Genomic DNA, 24,292 nt, shown 5'->3' with positions numbered 1-24,292 from the left:
TCAATTAACTATCAAATTTCGTTGATAGCTGGTCCGCATATGCGGACGAGATTCTTGGCTCCTAGATGATGGTATTTTAAAGATTTGAGACTACATTTCCTATGAGACTACAAAATATAAATTATGAGACATTGTCTCAAAAGGCAGAGCTCCTTTACTAGTCTAGAGATAGATATGATATGATTCTATATGCATGGATTTGAATCTATGTTTCAAGTGAAAAAAAAAAAAAATTCATCTTGATATTAAAATCAAATGCTGAAATAGTAAATAACCCATTTAATGCAAAGAAGGGAAGCAATGTATAAAGGCCAAGAAAGACAAGGTGCCACCAGGAACATATGCTATCTTACATGTTTATTCAAGCAACTGAATGAATAAGGAAGGATCATTAGTTCATTACAAATGGGAAACCCCACGACTGTTTTTTTTTTTTTTTTTCTTCCTGTTACAAAATTGAATCCCATCAAATGAAAACAACAAAACCTCCTTATCTGAAGGAACTTTGAATTTCTTCCAAAGTTCTCCCTTTTGTCTCAGGAACCCAAATAGTCGCAAATGCAATAGTAAGAGCACATACAATCATATAAATGGTAAACGTACCTGTTGAAAGTGGAGAAAGTCCAGGTAAGATGGAGACGAATATAAAAACATAATAAGAGAAGTTGTAATATCTATCCAATCAGTTGGTTTTTGGTGTACTGCAGGTTCCACCTCATTTTATATGCACGCACACACACACACACACACACACACAATGGGAGAAGGCCAAACCTCCGCCGCTCCAATCCAAAAGCAAGTTTGCAGTCATTGTAACCACAAAGGACATGAACCAGTTGGCAAGTGTTGCCACGCTTCCAGCAAGTCCCTTAATATTGATTGGAAGAATCTGCATTCACATATCAAGTGTATCAAGGGCCATGTATCATGCTTATCGTTTTTACATATAAAGGCAGTAATAGATCAGTAGTCCATGCAGGAGTTTCAAAGCATGTCCTGAGTAAGATACTGAATATGATTGCATGTTTCAATTTGCAAGGTGATGAGATAGTTCCAGATCATTTGATATGCTAGGTTATGTGATCACTTGTACATAAATACAGAATTATGGTTTACTTTTTGAAGCAACCATTAAAAATGCCCAAACTAGTTGTAAATTAGTTGTCTATGGAAGGTTCTATACATCACAATTAAAAAACCAGCACCAAGCTATGGTCCTGCCATAGAAGGGCTATATCAGCCATAGCACATAAACTGCACTCAAGTATTGTCCTTGAATATATGGAGTGCGAGTGACCAGGCTTTTCTACATACCAAACAACTACAGATGAGTAACTGAACTTCAACAGAATGTTGAAGCTCTGTCAAGAACTTGGCATTCAAGAAGAACTTCAGCTTCAACCTATCCATAACACTGAAGATGGATTAAATATTGGAAACACAGGGCACCTCCAAACTAAGGGGGATGTTATCAAGAGCTTAGTGGAAAAAACTGCCATAGATTCAATTGAAACTAACTGTTCGTATTTTATCCAACAGTTCTACATGTCTGACAACTGCAACCAAATAATTAAGGGCTGTGCATTTGATCAACCAAACTGAAATTTACATTAACCAAAATTTTTAAAACTCCATCTATGCTACTTACTGAACCACAATATATAACTTACATGTTATCAATAATTGGTCATTTCTACTACAAATTTTAGGTAAACATACTGAACCAAAAACCAAAATTCCCCAAATCAAAACAATTGAATTTCATTAGTTTGCTTCAAATTTGAATAATGCTCACAGTCAAATTTGCAAGAAACTTTTAATGTTGCAAAGCAAATTGAAATTGCTATGGCATGCTTATTGAATGGCAATAACATACTGATACCTCAGACATTATAATCCAAGGAATGGGTCCCATGCCCAAAGAAAAGGCAACTACCATCCCCTGCAAGAAAGAGTGCATTAGGCAAGGAACGGAAAAATTTAGCAACAAAGATTAAAACAAAAGTCACCAGATAATGCCCCAGAAATACCACATACCACAACTCCAACTACTGATAAGATCCCCAAAATGTTATATAAACTAGTTTCATCTGATACAAAATCCTGGGTCAATTGATAAAGTAGAGGAAAAAGGAAAATTAGGCTGCTAATCTTTCACTGTATTATGATTGCTAACAAAATGTTTGTTGGAAGACTCATTGAGTGCAACTGTACTCAGCACTCACCCGCACAAAGAATGATACTGCAACCAATAGGAGGCTGAGAGCCATCCCAGTAGAGGAAACCTGTGGTGAAACAAAAGAAAATATTATCTTTTTCTCTTACTCCAAGTGGAAAATATTGACTCACAAATAAAAGTTGTGTTAACTCACAATAAGTAGAAGCCTGCGGCCTGCCTTGTCAACTAACCATGTAGTTACACCGGTAGCAATGACCTAAAAAGCATAGATTACGTTCATATTACATCTACTACTAAGTAAAACTTACTCAAAACATGCAACAATTCACATTGCACTGAGGAGTAAGGGCATAATCATTTTGCAAGTTTTCCCCAAGTTGTACCTGAATGGCACCAAGCCCAAATGTAGCAGCATTACTATTGTTAATGCCTGGTCAAATTTAAGGCAACTAATTAGACATAGGTACTAGCAGAGAGGACTAATATATCAAACACAAGTAGTAGCAGACCCATGGCTAACTAGGCACATAATGTAGGTTTATTAGAAAATGGACCGCAAAAGTAATTTAAAGGTAGCACATCAGATATATAATCAATACAATTTCTTTGCACAACCAAAGCTCTGTACGATTCTAGTAAAATAGCAAGGAGAGTTCCAAACTGCCCCTGACAATAACAATTTCTAAGGGGAAAAAGAAACTAAGAGGAAATAGTGAAGGCATATTTCCACCTTTTAAGCTTACAATTGGCATGGAGATATGATTAAACTAAAAGTGATCAATTCCAACGTTTCTGTTGCAAGCACTTGACAAAATGCTTTGGTATGAGACTGAGAACAATATTATGCTTACCAGCAGTTTCAAAAATGGTGCTGGAGTAGAATAGAACACCATTAATTCCACTAAGTTGTTGCAGGACAAGCAATCCAATCCCAATCTGCAGTATATTGATAAATAATACACATTAGGCTCCAATGCATTAAAGTTTGAGGCAAAAATATTGTCCTCAAGGAAACCAAAAATTCTGTAGGATAAATATTAAGCCAAATGATATGCATATATTCAATCATAGCTAGAGCTTTTAATTTTATCAATTTGATCCTCAAACTTTGATATTAATTTTAATTTTAGCAATTGAGTTATTTCTACTTGAAATTGTTTAAGTTGAATTAGATTTTTTAATTGATAAATATATTTTTTTATTAAAAATATAGAGCCCATCAATAAATGTAAATTTTTTATTCTAATCAGCACACCATGATAGTGATTTCATAGATTTTCATCTATGAAGAAACTTGATTGCTAAAATTGAAACAAATGTTAAACATTGAGGATCAAATTAATAAATTAGAAGTTTTGGCTAAATTTGAAAATGTATGCAAAGGTTTCAATTTTTTTTAATCATTAGACCTAAATATTACCATTAGCGGGAGCCAATATCTTCTTCGCTTGAGTTCTGCAAACCGGATTGTAGTTCTTCTGCTTGTTGAAGCTACAGCCCTCTACATAATTGCAAGGTTGAAGATAAAATCATCAAAGATTGTGACTCAATATAGTGATTAAAAAAATGGTTAAGCACTTGGCAGTTAAGAAAGACAATTTCAACCCCACTTCATTACCTTAATTTCATTCACTTCAAGTGAAATATCCATATCAAACCCCCTAAGAACTTGCAAAGAAGCTTCAAAATCTTCTGTCATACCCATTTTTGCCTAAATTTTGGTTTTGAGAGAGTGGGAGAGAAAGAGAGAGAGTTGCATCAACAAATTATAACAATAAATCTCAGGTCCAGAGAGGAGCATATCTCATAAAAGCTTACCAGCCACCGAGGAGATTCCGGAATGAAAAACAGGCCAGGTATCAAGACTGTACATGGTAATATTCCTACAAAAGAATTTGGGCCAAGTTCTAGCATCCGAAAATATCATCATTTACAACCATTTATTGAATTATATTAAAATCACATGTTGGTAAAATTTCCTTTTCTTCCTTAACATAATGTGAGCCTAAAAAGGATTCAAGACTTTAAGATCCTCTGCAAAAACAGAGTTGAATCCCATTGGTTAACAATACATGCTACAAACGTGACTTTATGTGTGTGACGATGCATTTCAATTGGGCGTTGAGGAAGAAAAGCATATCGTTGCACTAAAACATGGGCAGAACAAATATATGGGTAACAAGTTTAACATGCTGTAAGTAACCTTCTTTCTGGTCTAAGTTCTTGCTCAAGAGCTCAAAGAAAATACACACCAAGTTAACTATCTGCCTTACACTGAATAAAAAATGACCTCACATCATATCTTATCAATTTTGAACTGGAAAAAATTTCAGGAAATCCATTGATGGAAATACAGTTACACAAAGACCAAAGGTTTAAAACTTAGAAAATCAAACTCCTATTTCTTAAAGCACCTCTAATTTCTATCACTTGCTGCATAAAGTTGAACACCTGCTCATCTCAGACCATTTTTGTTCAAGGAAAAAAACAGTGATCATCCACGAGAGAAAAAGTATTTGGCAAGAAAAAAATAAGTGAGACATGAGAGTTTTAACTAGTGATGTAGCCCATTAGAGAGAATCTCCCAAGTATTACCCAAAACTGCAAGTATTCTCCATTGAACAAAAAGTCCAAGCAGATAAGCCAACATGATTCCGAGTGTGACAGAGAGCTACATAACAAAATACAAGGAATTTAATCAGCCTCGGAAGTGATAAAATTCAGTTATTAGTATCCAGTAGTAAGAATACTACCAGTTTGTGATAAGAATGAACCTAGATACACAACCAACCTGATTTACTGAACCCAAAGCCCCTCTCAAGTTTTGGGGTGCTATCTCTGCTATATATATGGGCACCTACAGACGATAAAAAAGAGTGATACTGTAAGTGTTACTGTAGCACGCATTTCCAAACTAGACGGCCAAAATCAACTTCAAAATTACCGTGTATGAGATAATTCCTACACCAAAACCTTCCAATAGCCTTCCCATGTAGAGAAAAGAAGCATCCTACGTAACAGGCTTGTGTCAGCATTTTACATAAGCCTAAAATCAGTAATAAAACAACTTCGTCATTGAAACTCACTCTGGCAAAAGAAATAGCAAGCCACCCAATTATATTAGGAATAGCAGCTATCATTAAAGACTGCAATTAACAGAATAAGGCATAATTTAGTAATCCAAAATCCAAAGGAAAAAAAAAATTAATGAATATATATTAAGTAGTAGCTCATCCGCACCCCTTTTCTTCCTATGTACTCTGCAATCTGACCGCTGGCTATAGCCCCAACCATAGCACCCACATTGGACAGCGAACCAAATAAAGAGAACTGACCCAATACGTTAATAGCATTAGAAACTAAACAGAACCAAACCAAACTAAAATTAGTAGCGAGAAATACAGATGCACACCTCCGAGACGGAAAGTCCAAGATCTTCAGTGATCGCAGTTTGGGTTGGAGACGAATAACCGCTCTGCAAAGAACGTAAAAGCAATCACCAAAGAGAAAACAAAATAAGTTCCAGAACTTCCAAATTAGAGCAAAACTAGACGTTAGCTGATATTCTTAAATACATGAAGCATAAAATTACCAACTTTCTACAACTCTCTTGAAACTTATTAGGCACCAACTAAAGTCCAAAATTACAAATTAAGAGATGAGGATAGTTGGCATACGGTGAAACCGAATTGAATAGGACCCAAAGCGACGATCATGACACAGGCCACAACAGAGATGGAACTATCGCGAATGACCTGAGAGGAGCCCATCATGCTGGATTGCCTAGAACCCATTCGGTACCAACTTCCTGTGTGTAGAAACGGTTTTCGTATATCCCCCCTGGCATCTTCGTTATCATCTCTGAAACTCATTTTCTCTACCTCGTTTGTAATGCTTTCCAAGTGTATGAGGGAATGGCTAAGAGAGCAGAAGGCAGGTAAGAGAAGCGCACATAAATAACTATTGTGGTAAGTAAGAAATGCCGGTTGGAATAGCAGACGAGAAGACCGCATCAACTCGTGAATTGGCTGGCGGTAAACTAGATTTGCACAATAGTTGGTGTGAGCTGAACTCGCGCGTATAGTACATATATCTATATATTGCACGTGGATAAATTAACTAGCTGGTAAACGCTTTGGACACAATCCAATAATTCTATGAGTGATGCCGGTAGTCTATGTGTGCTTAGCCGCATTGCCGAGGCAAAACACTTGCAGCAGCCTGATTGTTGTGTCATCTACGTGTACTGTACGTATTATTGTCCGAGTATTTTAAATTTCAAATAATATATTATTTTCAGTTTTTATTATATATAAAATTATAATATTAATAATTAATTATATAAAAAATTATGCTAAATAGTGCAAAACATATTTAAAGAATTGAAAATTATAATTTTTCATGCATTAAATAAATTTAAAACGTGTATATTTACCCCTATTAGAAAAATATTGAAAAATCTCTACATCTTGTACCTCTCCAAACCCCTCCAACCGGAAAACCTGAAGAAATTACAACTGGTTACTGTTTATCGACCGAACAGAAATAAAAATAAAGATAAATTTTGATAATCAAACTTAATTTATCTAATTATAATATTATAATTGTAACACCCCAAAATTTTAAATTTTATTATTTTATGAGTATTATTGATATTTTAATTTTATTTAAATTTTAAGAAATTATTTGAGATTTTTCAGATTTTAAAAATCGAGTTCGATTTTCCGAAAATATAAACTTTGATGATTTTTAAAAATTTATTTAAAGACCACGTGGCAAAACTAAAAATATATTTGGAGTCTACAAATTTTTCTGAGTTTTCTAGAATTTTTCGAAATTTTTGGACCTCGTTTTCGGTCCCAAGGCAGAGTAAAAATTTAAAATTTTGTATCCTAAATCGAACCGGCCGAATCGAACCGGACCGGATCGGACCGGTCGAATCGGACCGGTCTTCTTCTTTTTCTTCCTCCTCCCCGCGCGCGTCCCGACCTCCCTCCCCTTCTCTCCCGTTTTCTCTCTCCTCCCTCCTCCCCTTGCCGCGCCGCCGCCTCCCCTGCCACCCCAGCTCGCCGGCGCCCATCCCCAGCCGTCCCAGTCTACCGGCCGCCGCCTGAAACCCTGGAAAACGGCGCCCGAAGCGATGCGACACAACGCGCAAGCGCGCCGCTTCGTCTTCCCGGCCGATCCGGCCACCAATCGGACCGGGTCTTGTATCTAAACTCATCTACTCGTCGAGAGCTTTCCATAGACACCAAGAACACCGAAATACATCGAGCGGTTTGTCCAATTTTTGCCCGGGAAGTTTTAGCCCATTTTGACTTTTGGGCTAGATTTCTCGCAAACCGTGAACCCCACGAGAAAACCGAGAGTACCAGAGCGCTCCACTCGTCGAGAGCTTCGCGGCGACATAAATTTTGAATTTTTCCGACACAGTTTTTCGATGGGTCCCACGGAACTTCGTAGTGTTTTTCCGAACATTAAATGAGCTTAGAAAATTCCGTAAAATATATGTACTAACCCCCGTGTTGTGGGTTTCGTATATGTAACACCCCGAAATTTTAATTTTTATGAGTATTTTGGTATTTTAATTTTATTTAAATTTTAGGAATTTTTTTGAGATTTTTCGGATTTTAAAAATCGGGTTCGATTTTCCGAAAATATAAACTTTGATGATTTTTAAAAATTAATTTAAAGACAACGTGGCAAAACTAAAAATATATTTGGAGTCTACGTATTTTTCTGAGTTTTCTGGAATTTTTTCGGAATTTTTGGACCTCGTTTTCGGTCCAGAGGCAAAGTAAAAAATTCAAAATTTTGTATTCTGAATCGAACCGGCCGAATCGAACCGGACCGGATCGGACCGGTCGAATCGGACCGGCCTTTTCCTTCTCCCTTTTTCTTTCCCCGCGCGCGTCGTCCCTCTCCCTTTTCTCTCTCGTTTCTCTCTCCTCTCCACCGCCACGGCCGTGTACGCCCGGCAATGGAAAAACGCGCTGAACCCCTGCAAGGCCGCCGACTTTCCCGGCCAAATCCGGCCGATCCTGCCACCAATTGGACTGGGTCTTGTGTCCAAAATCATCTACTCGACGAGAGCTTTCCATAGACACCAAGAACGCCGAAATCCATCGAGCGGATTGTCCGATTTTTGCTCGGGAAGATTTTAGCCCATTTCGACTTTTGGGCTAGATTTCTCAAAAACCGTGAATCCCACGAGAAAACCGAGGCCACCAGCACGCTCCATTCGTCGAGAGCTTCGCAACGACATAAATTTTGAATTTTTCCGACACCGTTTTTCGGTGGGTCCCACGGAATTTCGCAGTGTTTTTCCGAGCATTTAATGAGCTTAGAAAATTCTGAAAAATTTATGTACTAACCCCCGTGTTATGGGCTTCGTAGGTATCCTCGATTCGTGGAAATTCGGCGATTGACTGGTTCGCAAATTTCGCCGCATGCACTGCACTAAAAGTCCCCGAATTGGATCGAGGTTTTTATTATATATAAAATTATAATATTAATAATTAATTATATAAAAAATTATGCTAAATAGTGCAAAACATATTTAAAGAATTGAAAATTATAATTTTTCATGCATTAAATAAATTTAAAACGTGTATTTTTACCCCTATTAGAAAAATATTGAAAAATCTCTACATCTTGTACCTCTCCAAACCCCTCCAACCGGAAAACCTGAAGAAATTACAACTGGTTACTGTTTATCGACCGAACAGAAATAAAAATAGAGATAAATTTTGATAATCAAACTTAATTTATCTAATTATAATATTATAATTGTAACACCTCCAAATTTTAAATTTTATTATTTTATGAGTATTATTGATATTTTAATTTTATTTAAATTTTAAGAAATTATTTGAGATTTTTCAGATTTTAAAAATCGAGTTCGATTTTCCGAAAATATATACTTTGATGATTTTTAAAAATTTATTTAAAAACCACGTGGCAAAACTAAAAATATATTTGAAGTCTACAAATTTTTCTGAGTTTTATAGAATTTTTCGAAATTTTTAGACCTCGATTTCGGTCTCAAGGCAGAGTAAAAATTTAAAATTTTGTATTCTAAATCGAACCGGCCGAATCAAACCGGACCAGATCGGACCGGTCGAATCGGACCGATCTTCTTTTTTTTCTTCCTCCTCCCCACGCGCGTCCCGACCTCCCTCCCCTTCTCTCCCGTTTTCTCTCTCCTCCCTCCTCCCCTTGCCGATCCACCGCCTCCACCGCCCCCATTTCATGGCGCCCATCCCAGTCAAGCCTCTGGCCACGAAACGCCGAACGGCACTGGCGATGCGACACAACGTGCAAGCGCGCCGCTTCGTCTTCCCGGCCGATCCGGCCACCAATCAGACCGGGTCTTGTATCTAAACTCATCTACTCGTCAAGAGCTTTCCATAGACATCAAGAACACCGAAATACATAGAGCGGTTTGTCCAATTTTTGCCCAGGAAGTTGTAACCCATTTTGACTTTTGGGCTAGATTTCTCGCAAACCGTGAACCCCACGAGAAAACCGAGAGTACCAGAGCGCTCCACTCGTCGAGAGCCTCGCGGCGACATAAATTTTGAATTTTTTCGACACAGTTTTTCGATGGGTCCCACGGAACTTCGCAGTATTTTTCCGAACATTAAATGAGCTTAGAAAATTTCGTAAAATATATGTATTAACCCCCGTGTTGTGGGCTTCGTGTAGGTATCCTCAATTCGCGGAAATTCGACAATTGTCCAGGTCTGTGAATTTTTAGCCAGAAAGACCCGCTACCGGAAAAGTCTCCGAACTGATCGAGATTTTAGCTACCCAACCATTATCAGACATCCCGAGCGCGTTCCCGAAGTCGGAATCGGCAAAGGTAAACCCGAACCTTGCTTTTTCGTAATTTTCTAGTACTTAAATAGGATTAAAAATCCATAAAATATTCTTGGTAGCTCAGAAAATTATGATTCTTTTTGCAATAGCCTAGTAATATTGCTAAGGATAGCGGGACAAAGTTTTAGAATTTTTAGAGCTTGTTTTGGTAGTTTTTGCAAAAATAATCAATTATAAGGACTAAATTGAAATTTTACATATTGTGATGGATGACTGAGTTGATGGGCCCAGGAGGGGCTGTGTGATGTGATTGAATTGTGAATATATGAGTTGCGAATATAGAAGTGTGTTTTGAGCCATTTTACAGGTTTGGTAGGTCCTAAGTATAGGGGAGACTCTGCCGGATTTTGGGCACGACTTATGACGTATTTGATCTTTTCATGATTTGTATTGAGTCAATTGTGTTAAATAATTTTAATGTAATTGTCAGGTGAGTCGGGACAGCCTTCTTCCTCCGCCCAGCCGCCACAGTGACCGCTGTCAAGTCAGTGAGTAAAATATTAATTTTAATTGTAATTTTGATATTATTATATGTTCAAGCATGCCCATGCATCACTTATATGTATGTATCTATGTAGTTAAACTCTAGGCACATTTTATGTTGCATTCATAACTGTTAAAGTATCATGGATGTTGTTGTGGTAATTTAGAGCAGTGTGTGTGCGTTGGCGTGCGTGTGATGTGGTGTGTACTATGGATAGGACAGGTAGTCACGACTTGAGATCTTCGCTGGGACCCGATCCTTCGAGGGTAGTCACGGCTTGAGTTCTTCGCTGGGACCCCGATTTGGTTTATTAAGCGAAAGTCCGGCTTTAGTTCTTCGCTGGCACCATGTTGAATTTAAGAGAGCTGTATAGGGAATCAGCTCCCATATATATTATGATTGATATTACTGGGTGTGTGAGTGCTCCAAATTACTTTTTTGCTGTTATGATGTGAATTTATTGCTGATGTTGCATTTCACTCTACAGGGTGCATTAGTTTTAGATAGTTATAGAGATTATGATTAAAATTGATATTTTACTCTCGAGTCAACGCCACTCTGTTCAATATTTTTTCAAAGCTACTGAGGATTTTATTGTGGTTAACCTGCTTTTCTCCTTCGCAGGTTATTTATCAATATTTGTGTAATTTTATTTACTCACAGAATTTTTGCATGTGTTAGAAGTATTTATTTGATTTTGATTTGTAATATTATTATAATGTTGGACCTATAAACGTATAATGATATTCATGTTTGATGAACTGAATGAGGGAGCTGAGCTCCAATATATTTTTATGATGATATGAGTATGTGGAGGGTGAGCTGAGCTCCCCAATTGAGTATTTACTGTGTTTACAGGTCGGGTGAGTCAAAAACTCATCGTTGGAAGGTCCATTTTATGGTCGGACTCTGTCCAGTTAATTTCTTGAAATTGGGCCCAAATGGGCCTTAGAGTTGGGTTAATGAATAGTTAGGCTTATTACGGGCTTCGGGGGCTTTAGGCTGGCCCAGGTCCTAGTGCCGGTACGGCCCATAGATTGGGTCGTGACAATAATCTTTCAATTAAAAAATACAATATAAAACTATTTAACTTTCAATAATTGATTTTTTAATTAAATATTAATCTGAACAATTTTAACATAAAGCTTAGTTAATGTATTTTTTTTTCTCTCAATTTATGTATAAATTAAATCATCTTTCTCTCTATAGATAAAATAATTTTTTATATATAAAGAAAATAATTTTATATTTTATATAAAGAAGGAAAAATAAATATTGACTATGCCATATAAAAACTATTCACATTAATTTATAATAAAAAAAATTAATAATAAAAAAATTAAAAAAAAATTATTATATAAAATTTAAAAATTTTAAAAATTTTATATTACATTTTAAAATTAAAAAATTATTATGTTATAATAATATAAGCTAAATTATTAAAATTTATCCATAAAAATACTGTCCTGTCATTGTTGTGCACATTTGCATGCTCTGTGTTATGCTCCACGTGTTTGTCATGCATCATTTTCCCAACAGTCAAAACTTCCGTTACCCGACCTTCAAAACTCCGGCACGTTAAAGGTGAGACTGAGGAAGAAGATTAATGTTGAAATTAAAATAAAATAAAATAATTTTTATTATAAAATCTTTGAATATTGTTATTTTATTTAATTATAAATGAAAAATACATGCTATTCCTGCGTAAAATATCTAAGAGCCGAGGAGGAGGGTTTGATACCCAACCCATACCGAATAAACCATTCCTTAAATGTCCAACAACCCAAGGAATGAGAGCTAGCTAGAGGAGTATTCACACAGAAAACCAGCTGAAAACAATCTGATTGAAAGAGCTCTTGGGGGAAACCTCGGCTGCTTGCCATCTTGAGGGCTGTTCGGAGGGCCATGCCTTCAGCCACTAATGAAGAACACAGTAGCATTTCCGTCAATAATAGAACTATCAGAATTTCTAACTATAATACCCCAGCTGGCCTGTGATGATCTTGCCATGAAAGAGGCATCATATTCATCGGTTAGCAATTTTAAAATAAAATTGTGAACGGTTGTAGAAGATCATAAGTTGGCAAATTGGGTCTTTAAAAATCTCTATTAAAACATAAGTAATTTATTATGATTATTATATAAAAGCAAATACTTATAAATTTTAATTTATTTTATTTATATTTTTGTCGTTTAATTGGAAGATGAATAATTTTTTTAACAAACAATAGATTTTTTTTATATTACAAATAAAATTATTGTAAAGTCTTGGTGCATTTATCCAATTAGTTCAAGTTGAAATTTGTTTTATGTTAAAGGGATCTAAACAAGAGCTCTCCTTAACAAATTTATACTTGTTACGGTTTAATTATTGTTATTAATTATGATAAAATTTATATAAGATTTATTATAATGAATAATTTTTTACAATTATAAGAAATTTATAATTTTTTATATTATATTTTTATTTATAATTTTTTAATACATAAATATGTGCCGTTAATATTTATTTAATATATTATTTAAATTCATTAAAATTTATTCAATATACTTTACTGGTATACGAAATTAAAATTTTAAGAATAAATTTAATATAAAATTAAATTTGCATAAAAATAAATTATTAAATTATATATTTATATGGAGATATATATATAATTAATTAAAAAATATCTATAACATATAAATTTAAATATATAAAATTTAATTTAACAGTTAATAAATTTATTTTTAAGTACACTTCATCTCTCTGTGAAAAAAACTTCATCTCTCTATGATCACATCCAAATTTTAATGGCGAATGCATCTTTCTTTATATTAATGGAGTATATTTATCATTAAAATATAGTAATTTATTATGCTAATAAAATGTATTAAATAAATTTTATCAGTTGACATTTTGTATTTATTTTTTTAAAATTGAGGAATAAAATAAATTATTAAAAAATTTGATATTGTTACTGTTATTATTTAATAAAAAATGCAAAGAAAAGTAAGTCCACGAATGCCACCTGGTTGTCTCTCAAAACCAGTCAATAATCCAACATCCGATACTCCATCTCACAGGTCCGGAGTAAACCACTGTCTTTTGGAAACCCTGCCCCTAACTCCCTCCTCTTAAACTACTACCACCACCACCACCACCACCACCACCAAAGCCACCGACGACATTGGCACTGTTGGTCTGCTCAAACCCACCATCAATTTCTCTGATCGCACATGGGCGAGCAAACGCAATACCAATCGCAACCACAACCACAGCCACAACCCCTTCCTCAGCCCCAACCCCAATCTCAACCCCAGTCCCAAATCCAAGCCCAGGTTCAAACGCAGCCTCAGTCACAGCCCCACCATGACCCCATCACTTCTTCTATCAACACCACCATTACCACCACTGAATTAATCAGCATCCCTCAGCAAACCGCATCTCCTCTGGCCAAAATACCTCCTTCCCGGCCTCGCAAAGTCCGTAAACTCTCTCCTGACGACGCCGCAACCACCGCCAACGACCCCAATTCCTTGCAAATAACCACCACAGCCAGCGACGCTCCCAAAACCACAGCGAAATCAGCCAAAATCAAAGCCACCCAACAGCGAGCCCTGGCTGTCGTAACCCCGCGCATTATTGCGAGATCTTTGTCCTGCGATGGCGAGGTGGAGAACGCGATTCGACATCTTCGCAACGCTGATCCACTGCTTGCCTCTTTAATTGATCTCCACCCTCCCCCTACTTTCGATACTTTCCACACTCCATTCCTTGCCTTGACTCGAAGCATTCTCTATCAGCAGCTTGCTTTTAAAGCCGGTACTTCAATCTACACTCGTTTTATCGCTCTGTGTGGCGGAGAGGTTGGTGTCCTCCCGGAGACAGTTCTTGCTTTGACACCCCAACAGCTGCGACAAATTGGGGTGTCGGGGCGTAAAGCTGGTTATCTTCATGATCTTGCGAGAAAGTATCTCAATGGGATCTTGTCCGATTCCGCAATTGTAAATATGGATGACAAGTCCCTTTTCACTATGCTTACTATGGTTAATGGCATTGGTTCTTGGTCCGTGCACATGTTTATGATTTTTTCTCTGCATAGACCGGACGTGTTGCCCGTTAACGATCTTGGGGTGCGCAAAGGGGTGCAGTTGCTGTACAATTTGGAAGAGTTGCCCCGTCCTTCGCAGATGGATCAATTGTGCGACAAATGGAGGCCATACAGGTCAGTGGCGTCTTGGTATCTTTGGAGATTTGTGGAGGCAAAGGGATCGCCTTCAAGTGCTGTGGCAGTGGCAACTGGTGCTAGTATGACACAGCAACAACAGGAGGAACAGCAGCACCAGCTGCAACCTCAGCTGTTTGACCCAATTAATAGCATTATCAACCTCGGGTATGTATAATCTTGAATCTTTTCCCTATTGTTCCTAGTTTGTTCCACGCCATTTATTTTCTTTTCTATTTTGTTGTTTACTTTCATTTGGTTCAAGTACAATATAGTTTTCTACTTTAAACTTTCTTGGGCTGTTTCTGATTTATGGTTGCTTGTTTTTAGTATAGTTTCACTATAATTAGCCAGGGAAGTTAAACATTGCAAGATTTTCTCTGTGATTTCAGTTTTAAAATTTTGTTAATTGCTGAGATGGGTGTAGTGATTGTATTTTTCAAAGTTATCATAGTGACACCTAGGAATAGGGGATTTCTGCCGCCAAGGACAATGGTTTTGAAGTGCAACCATTGTTCTTTAGGAAAAGTTAGCAGTTTGAATCCCACAAATAACTTCTGTTCTCCATCACGAAATTATTTATGTAGGAAGCGCTCTTCTGGTTTCAAGAGTTTATCTACACATTATTTTCACATTTGTGCTTCCCACATTATTCATTTGTGCTTCCCACATTATTCATTTGTGCCTCCCATTTCAAAACAGTGTAGCTTCTTGTTCCACTTGAAAACAATAGCTGCAACCTTTATCATGTGAAATGCATACCGATGCTTGATATCAAGTATTAGAAAGAAGCCAGCACTTATGTTGGGAAAGAACGGAAGAAAATAATAAACAGATAAGGCTACTCTTTGCCTTTGAAGAAAAGAAGATAAAGATTAAGGATATGGATATGTGGGACTTGTCTCTGTGTTTACACTTTGCACTGAAGCAAAAGCAAAACTTTTAGCCCTTTACGGGGTTCATTTTCCATTTAGAGTGGCCAAATTATTTGGGTATGCATAGTTAACATGTATTGAACTTGGCATTGAACAAATGATATTAGTGAATGGCCATATGGCCATGCTATATACACAGGAAGGAAAAAAATGTGTTCAAGACTGAAACTTTCAAGACTAAAGAAATACCTTCAAGACCAAAAGAAACACCCCAGACTATGTAGCCACGCCTTAGTCTTAAGGGATAGGAATGGATAGACCAAGGTTGTTAAAAAGGGAATCCTTTCTTTATTTAAGGAAGAGGAGAGGGTATCTTTAATTACTGAGAATTGTAAGATTTTACAAATTTGAGAAATTAACTGTTAGTGATGTAGGTATATTCATGCATTTGGAGTTATAAAATCTTTAAAAAAAAAAAAAAAAGATTAAGATTAACAATTTTAGAATGCAGGACCATTAACCTGAATTAGGAGTTGCAGCTCAAATTCAAGTGATACTTGGCAAAATTTTTGTCATATATTATGTGAGAATAGAACCCTTTTAGTTATGGTTATCTACCTCTTGCTAACCTCAGTGGTATTGGGTTAACTTTATGTTTCTTCCTTTGGCATGCTGGGGGATGTGGGGAAGTGTGTTCCCATGGTCATTGACATTTACGTTATAGTTCTAACCATTTGATCTTAAAGTATATGAAAGAGCAAATCTGGACTGATGTTAAAATGAAGTGGGTCAAAGGTTATAGCTATTCAGATTTGGGCATTCTTTTTTACTTTTCCAAGGAGAATTTTAGATTTCATTTTTACCGTGAGAATTCTCTGTTTCAATTTTTTTTTATCTACCACTTCAGTCTCCAATGCATTGAAAAGAATTGTCTAGATAGTAAGCATTTGTCAACTGATGGATAGCCTAGTCTATAAGCATAGAGCTTAAAGTATGTGGGAATACATATAGGACATATTTCTTTGATGTGGAAATCGTCTTTTTTGGATATAGTGATGCTATCAGCTCAGTAGTTAGGCATGGTTAAGATGGTAGTGCATGGTTTTAATTGATTAACAATTAAGACTGTGGTGTGAGAAATAAGAACATTGAAGTAGTGATGTCTGAGAGGTATAATAACATAGAAACAGGAGGAAGGTAATTATTTATGTAGGCTAAAGGAGAAAAAGGGTTCAACTGTAGAAATAAAAGATAGAATAGGCATAGCAGCTGGCCATACTTTCTCAAAACACTCTCCAAAGACCTGATTATTCTCCTAACTGCAGAATATGAGCATTTTGCCAAAAATGTGTGTCAATTAAAAGAAATACCTGTTTAAGTGTGTGTAACAAACAAATTCCCAAAGCATGGTGAATTTATCCATGTCTGTAGTGTACGTTCAAGCAAGATACTGACAGTTAGACTGTCGGTATCACATACCACCATTCATATCAGCGGCATTGCATTTGAATTTAAAAAAGGCTGAGAATCTCACAGGTTGCCGAAACTATAATTATTGGCAAGGCATGCAGGCCTGTAGCGATGGCGTGGCGTGTGGCAGTGGTGATCCAAACACACTGATTGTTATACAGTCGGTATTTGTTGTTTCCATATAAAAACCTGGCACTAATTCAAGTTGACGGAGAATTAAAAAATAATAATGTTAGAACAAGCACTAAATTAAAAGAAAAGAAAAATTATCTGAATTTTGTTGCAAGCTTACTCAGTGAGGAAGCTGACATGTTCTGCAAGTGGGGTGAGTCCAAGCATCCTCAAAGCAAATGGCCAAGGCTAAGTGTGGCAAGACAAATTTCTGGATAAATTAATAATTTAATATAGTATCATATATATATGGTAGCCAGCATTCAAAAAAGAAAAAAAAATTCACAAGTTTGATTCTATAAATGGGAGGAAATATGCATTACAAGGGAAAAAAATAATAGGAATGAAATGATGAGAAAGAGAAACAAACTTACTCTGCCAAATTTATAAAAATCAGCAGCTATAGCAAGAGGAATGGCAGGGAAGAGCACAGCCAGCTTAGTTCCAAGAATGACATTTTGGAGGTTGGCCAAGAATTGCCTGGGCATTTGAAACTGAATGCTTGAAACAAGAACTGGGTCTCATTACCTATGCCTAATTGAAGACGATACATTCTGCGGAGTTCTGCTGCCATTAAAAACCTCTCATCGGAGGGCTTTAGGAGGACATGCCCATTTTCCAAGTCTGAGACCTCCTGTTGCGAGTTGAGTAGTCCTTAGCTGATAGCTACCACCTCTCACTTGGAACTGGCACTTGTAGCTGGGTAACTATATAGCTACTGAATTGTGTAATATACTAAGAAAAATATACCACCCAGTAGTTTGTATAGGCAAAGCTCATCTATGATTGAAAGAACCGAGGTGCCATTCCATTTATGGTTAAAGCAGCTTCCTGGGATTTTCCCATATAAAAAAAAATTATCTCTTGGGTTACTAATGTACAAAATAATTTTATTAAATTAATATGTAACTAAATAATTAAGTTAGTGCTGGGTCTTTATATGGGAACAACAAATACTGACTGGATAACAATTGAGGTGTGTCTGGATCACCACTGCCACACACCACGCCAGGCAACCTGTGAGATTCTCTGTGTTTCTTAAATTCAAATGCAATACTGCTGGTATGAATGGCGGCATGTGATACCGACAGTTAGACTGTCAGTATCTTGCTTGAACCTGCAGATGTGGATAAAATCACCTTGGTTTGGGAATTTGTTTGTCACCCACACCCATAAACTGGTATATTTTTTTTTTAATTAACACACATTTTTCGTAAAATGTTCGCAGAATATACATCCTTTGTACTTTAATCTGCAAACGGATGCTAGCAATCCTTAATGGGCAATTGTACTAGCACTTGTAGGATTTTGGAGTTGAGATTCACAATCAAGACTTTGATTTCTTTCTCAATAGATCGATCCATTTCAAGTTGTGTATCGCTTACATTTTAGTCTAATATGCTGCCTTAAAAATTTTATGTTAACTATTGCTAAAATTTTGTTCTTTGGTGATGTAACCTTTGTGATATGTTGTTATTTCCTATTATATTCTTTGGTTTTATTTTCCATGATTTTCAAAATGATAAATCTCTGTTTTTAATATAGTTCCTTGTACTTATTTCTTTTGCTATGTGCTCCTATGATTAAATTGAATACAGCTTTTCATAGTTTATACTTTTCTTTCTTTGAAGATTTAATTCATTCTCCCCCCTGCAGCCTCCCCATCCAAAAAAAAAAGGGGAGAACTTCTCAAGGCATTTTTATAAATTGATTAAATGAGGATTGAATAGTCATTTTTATCACATGTTGGACTCACTTTGCACTGGTGATAAGCTATTAATTGTATGTGGATGCTATCTTGAGTTACCTATGTCCCCTTTTCCTCTAAGCATATCAAGAGCATGGCGTTGATGTGAATATTCAATTTGCTTACTAGTTCCCCATGATGAAAACAATCCCAAATGAGATTATGATATATATAAAATATGCATTATGATATAGAAAGAATCTAAATTGCTCAAACTTTTTTGCAGTAACTTGTACATGTCTCACAATGTTTTTGTAACATTTTTTTCCCCAATCCCTACCATAACGTCATTTGATCCAGGGCCTCTGCTTGGGGACAATGATTGGGACTTGGGAGAGTTAGTTGATAACCTCTATCAAGCGATCATTTGAGAAGTGCTTACAGATCAGTGCAAAGAAGTTACTGGTTACTCATGGTAGGTTTGGACATTCGAATAGTTAAACAGAGAGGTGTATTTTGTCTAGTAAACATGCTTCAAAAATAAGATTACATGTGTTGAAGTTCTGTTGTCTTTGTTAAGAGACTGTTTTGTTATCAAACTCTTACAGGAGATCATAGATTTCAAAGAGCTTCACCGTTTGCCTTTATTGTGGTTTGGGTTTTTGTGTTCTGTATTACAATTTGAATCTTTATCAGGCTTCTACTATGATAAGCAATAGAAGCAGCTACTGTAATAAGTGGATAGATAAAAATGTACAGTGGGGTCTAGGTTCTGCATTGGGGGACACCATCACACTGATCAGGTTGCATGGGCGAATTTCTGCTCCAACAACTAATGATTTAAGCCTTGAGGGACAGATTGGAGAAGGTAGAAATTGGGAAGAAATAAAAGAATGGAAAGAAGCCGTCTTTGGTAGTGTTGGAGCAGCAAGCTACTTTCCCTGTTGATTCACTGTCCTTAGTAGAATTGCTGAGATGCTTTTGATCCAAACAAGCCACCTGGCACAAAATTTTATGAGTCTTAAATACATGACGGTAAAAATATGTTAATTGCACTGAATAATTATTTGTAAAAGAAAGGATGAATCAGTAAATAATTAAATATCAAACACCTTTGTTATGTCACTTCTGCGAACAAAACAGCGATCATAACTATGAGTTCGATGAAGTCCACTGATGAATAATGCCCAACCCAAGAATATACGGCAAGGTTGGTTTGCCACGTTCTAAATCACAAGCAATTTCCATGCAACGTGTCTGTGGTATCTCTCTTGTGCTTTAGTTGATTAATATTTGCTTGTACCATGAAATTCTTGTTTTCAACCAATCATCGGGATGTTTTCTTAACATATCAAATGAGTTGAGTTATCGCGTATAGGATAAAGAGAAGAGCCAAACAAAACCTTGGACGGCTGGAGAAATTTATGTAAATTAGTCATCGCATCGCCTCATGGAATATTACAAAACATCGTATATCAAGCACCAGTAAGGGACATCCATTTTCTCCCCCTTTTTTGTTCTAAACAATGAGAGCTCAGCTTAGTATTAGAGTAGGATATTCTACTCGAATATCTCTTTATTCCAATCTTCTTCTTGTTTTCTACAATATTGTCTATTAACCTTTCTTATATCCTTACTATAAAATGACCCAAAAATAGTTGCTAATCAAAGGATACTCGCAACATGAACTACGAGAATTATGATCCGTCTTTCCCTGACCAGCCAGTGGTCGACCTTTATCTCCCAATTTGGGCTAGCCTGCCAGCTTTTTTGTCAAAGCCAGCCTTCATCTGGGTTGAAGATGAGTCTAATGGTGCAACTATGGGTTCAGTCCTTACTTATGCTCAGCTCAATGAATCAGTTCAGTTAATTTCCACTGAGTTACTTAAGCTATTAAACAGAGGCGACACCGTTATCATTTTATGCCCACCTGGTCTCGAGCTCGTTGAGGTCATCTTTGGGTGTCAAAGAGCTGGCATTCTGAGCGTGCCCATCTTTCCACCTCACTCTTCTTTCACCGATGAAAACTATCACCACCTTATTAGAGTTCTCTCCCAAACAAAACCTAAAGTTGCCATAGCTAACCAGGATTATATTGCCAGTGTTCAACGATACATATCCTCATCCTCCAGCAATCAGAAGCTTAGGGAGCTGTTGCAAAAGCTTGGTTGGATTTCTACTTGTGATCTCAAAGATAAGAAGGTAGGTTCAAATATGGGGTCTTCTTCGTATAATGGTTGCAGGCCAAATGAAGTCTACCTAATTCAGTACACTTCAGGTGCTACTGGGATTCCAAAACCAGTGCTGGTAACTGCCGGATCAGCTGCTCACAACGTTAGAGTGGCAAGGAAAGCCTACGACCTCCATCCAAACAGTGTTATAGTCTCTTGGTTGCCTCAGTACCATGACTGTGGCCTTCAGTTTCTATTGCTTACTGTTATATCAGGGGCTACATGTGTGCTAACTTCACCTGGAGCATTTGTTACCAGGCCAAGGCTATGGCTGGAGCTGATATCAGAGTTCAAAGCTACCTGCACTCCAGTTCCATCGTTCACATTGCCACTTGTTGTCAAGCGCGGTGGGGTTGAAAAGGGAAATCGACCCATAAGTCTATGGAGTTTGAAAAACTTAATCATCATTAACGAACCAATTTACAAGGCGTCAGTTGAAGAGTTTATTTATGTGTTTAAGCCTTTTGGGCTTAACCCATCATGCATTTCTCCATCTTATGGCTTAGCAGAGAATTGCACCTTCGTTTCAACAGCATGGAGAAGCAATGGGAATTTTGCTAGTCTTCCATCTCACAACAAGCTCTTACCGATTGCAAGGCTCACTTCTCAACATGAACAAGATGAAGAGGATATGGACATTATAGTTGTAAATGAAGACACACATGAACCAGTTGCAGATGGGTTAGAAGGTGAGATTTGGGTCTCATCACCTAGCAATTGTTCTGGTTATCTCGACCACCCATCTTTAACTCGTGAGATATTCCAAGCGAGACAGAAGAACAAGGTGAGCAGATGCTTTGTCCGCACTGGCGATAGAGGAGTCATCAAAGGAGAAGCAAGGTATCTATACGTGACAGGTCGATGCTCAGATGTTATCAGGCTCCCAAAAGGCAGAGATAAACACCCTCACTACATAGAAACAGCAGCTTATAATGGTTATCCAGAGTTTTTAAGAGGAGGTTGCCTCGCTGCATTCGAGATTTCAAACACAGTAGTAGCTCTTGTTGCAGAGACGCAAAGAAGTGAAAAAGATGTTAATGTTTTGAGGCAAATATGTGAAGGAATAAGGAAAGCTATTTTGGAGGAAGAAGGAGTTGAAATTGGGCTGGTTGTTCTTGTCAAGAGTGGAAGTGTTCCAAAGACAACTTCAGGCAAAATTCAAAGATGGGCAGCTAAACAAAAGCTTGTTGGAGGCAAAATGAGTATAATTATGGAGGTGCTATTTCACAATAATAATGATAATGTTAGCTTGTCCTCTTCGTCTGAGCCATTGGTCCAAGCAAATAAGAGTAGAGAGAAAGAAGGAAAAACATCTGTGATAACTAAAGAGAGAGAAGCGACCTTTCTAAGGCGTTCAAGCACTGGAACTCGTCCCTCTCTGCATTCTCTTTTGTGAAAGCAAAATTCTTGTACTTAGTTTTTGTATTATGTGAAGAGTTTCATCTTTTAAATACTTGGAATTCCAGGATGAGTTCATTAGCAAACATGAAATATCTATTGCTCCTTTTGGATGTATTGGAATTTCCCCCTTAGATTCAATATACTTTAAGACGCAAAATATATAATGTAAAAATTACTTATATTATATAATATAAATTTATATTTTATGGGGACAAAGGTTATGCCAGTGATTAAATATTATGTTACATATTGTGAATTGAAATGTATTTTGGATTATGTTTAATCCATGGTTATTTATGTAATTTCACAATATAATTAAAATTAAAAAACTCAATAAGACGATTTTAGTCTGACTACTTGCTTTTAACTTTTAATTTAAAATATATTTTTTAACGTCAAATTAAAAATAAATAGTTAATCATTTAGAAAATTACTTTAAAATAACTTTTAAATAATTTAAGTATTTAATTAAAAATTATTTAAAAATAATTTAATTGATTAAAATTATAAAAAAAATATGTAATTAAGTAATGTAGTTGTTAAAATGAAGGTAATATTAATATTTTTTAAATTTATTAGGATAAAATAATCTTTTACTCATAATAGTTTTAAAATAAGTCATAAAATTTTAAATAAATTTTTGACTTACAAGTTAAATTAAACATTAATCTATTTATAACTTTTTACTTATAAGTAAATTTAATTGACTTATATAAGTCAAACTAAATGCTTTTCAAATTTCATAAAACAGGAGTGGGCAAATTCCTCACATTAAACAATTAATAATATCAGAGATAATATGAGACAATCAATAGCCAGAAAGTTTTCTTGTTTGTAATTAATTAAACCGTTACAGTATTTAATTACAAAAATTCAATTTCTATGTACGTATATTTATTTATTTAAATAAACTTTCAAATTTAAAATTTCCCCACTTATAATTAAGTTAGAGTCGTGAAATTGGTGAGCAAACACCAACAAACTCTAGTACTGGAATTTATTGTTAGTTAGACCAATGAATTGGACCTTTTAGCCTTTAATAAAATCTCTCCTCATTTGAACAAAAAACAGAAAAAGAATTGCGTCAAGACATGGCAGATTAACCACAATAAGGAGTGGTGGAAGAATTGGCGTTGTAATGATGTATAAATTTTGTCTATTACCGAATTTTAAACCTATTAATTCTTTTTATAGAAATGAAAGGATATTTTATGAATTTAAAACATCATATAAAAAAGAAGTATAAATCAATATTATATTTTTTCATGAATTAAATTAATTATTAATGTAAAAAATAGTATAAATAATTTAAAAATTTTGATAATATTAATAGAGTATATAGATAGACCAATAAGTGAGTTGCGCACTTTATTCTTTGACGCATTGCCTTTTGCAAGTTCTATAAAATAACTACTAAATTTAAATTTTATGTTGAATGAAAGATTTACGCATCAACTCTTTTTCCTTTTTTTTCTAAAAAAAAATAAATCTTAACCATAAAAGCACATAAAAACTCTATTAAAAGAGAGAAAATATCAAAAAATTTTAAGATACACTAACAATGACATATTTAAAATTTTATTGATTCAAACTCTGATAACAATAATAAAGCTGAAGAGATGTATGTTTCAAGTTTGTTTCAAATGACATAGGTTGGGATAGCAAAAGTTCCAAAAATCGATTCGATTTGCCCTGAATCCGATCA

The 24,292-nt window shown here is 35.9% G+C and overlaps 3 protein-coding genes across 6 annotated transcripts; 2 read left to right on the top strand and 1 right to left on the bottom strand.

The window, feature by feature from the left end:
* Positions 1–328: 328 nt before the first annotated feature.
* LOC110655477 (sugar transporter ERD6-like 6) lies at positions 329–6,307 on the bottom strand. Of its 3 annotated transcripts, none has more exons than XM_021811788.2 (18): positions 5,857–6,300; positions 5,592–5,654; positions 5,420–5,509; positions 5,266–5,325; positions 5,124–5,189; positions 4,971–5,036; positions 4,775–4,850; positions 3,998–4,086; positions 3,798–3,890; positions 3,600–3,680; positions 3,031–3,115; positions 2,563–2,609; positions 2,373–2,435; positions 2,226–2,285; positions 2,038–2,103; positions 1,883–1,942; positions 775–889; positions 329–603 (listed from the first exon to the last, which is right to left on the bottom strand). In XM_021811788.2, the coding sequence occupies exons 1-18, from the start codon at positions 6,190–6,192 to the stop codon at positions 491–493; spliced, it is 1,629 nt and encodes a 542-aa protein (XP_021667480.1). In that variant the 5' UTR covers positions 6,193–6,300; the 3' UTR covers positions 329–490. The 3 variants fall into 3 exon arrangements, with proteins under 3 accessions (XP_021667480.1, XP_021667488.1, XP_021667495.1); XM_021811796.2 differs by having other exon boundaries at positions 3,998–4,062; positions 5,857–6,296; XM_021811803.2 differs by lacking the exon at positions 5,420–5,509 and having other exon boundaries at positions 5,857–6,307.
* Positions 6,308–13,548: 7,241 nt separating this feature from the next.
* LOC110655463 (alkylbase DNA glycosidase-like protein mag2) lies at positions 13,549–19,602 on the top strand. Of its 2 annotated transcripts, none has more exons than XM_021811767.2 (2): positions 13,549–14,920; positions 19,242–19,602. In XM_021811767.2, exons 1-2 carry the CDS (start codon positions 13,764–13,766, stop codon positions 19,384–19,386), a joined length of 1,302 nt encoding a protein of 433 aa, XP_021667459.1. In that variant the 5' UTR covers positions 13,549–13,763; the 3' UTR covers positions 19,387–19,602. The 2 variants fall into 2 exon arrangements, with proteins under 2 accessions (XP_021667459.1, XP_021667467.1); XM_021811775.2 differs by having other exon boundaries at positions 13,551–14,920; positions 19,316–19,602.
* Positions 19,603–19,742: 140 nt separating this feature from the next.
* On the top strand, positions 19,743–22,809 carry LOC110655456 (uncharacterized). Its single transcript, XM_021811754.2, has one exon. It carries the CDS (start codon positions 20,639–20,641, stop codon positions 22,580–22,582), a length of 1,944 nt encoding a protein of 647 aa, XP_021667446.2. The 5' UTR covers positions 19,743–20,638; the 3' UTR covers positions 22,583–22,809.
* Positions 22,810–24,292: the final 1,483 nt, after the last annotated feature.

The sequence above is a fragment of the Hevea brasiliensis genome, chromosome 12 (genome assembly GCF_030052815.1).
Source record: "Hevea brasiliensis isolate MT/VB/25A 57/8 chromosome 12, ASM3005281v1, whole genome shotgun sequence".
NCBI lineage: Eukaryota > Viridiplantae > Streptophyta > Magnoliopsida > Malpighiales > Euphorbiaceae > Hevea > Hevea brasiliensis.
The sequence above is the reverse complement of the archived record's forward strand: the minus strand, read 5'-3'. Positions and strand labels throughout refer to the sequence as shown.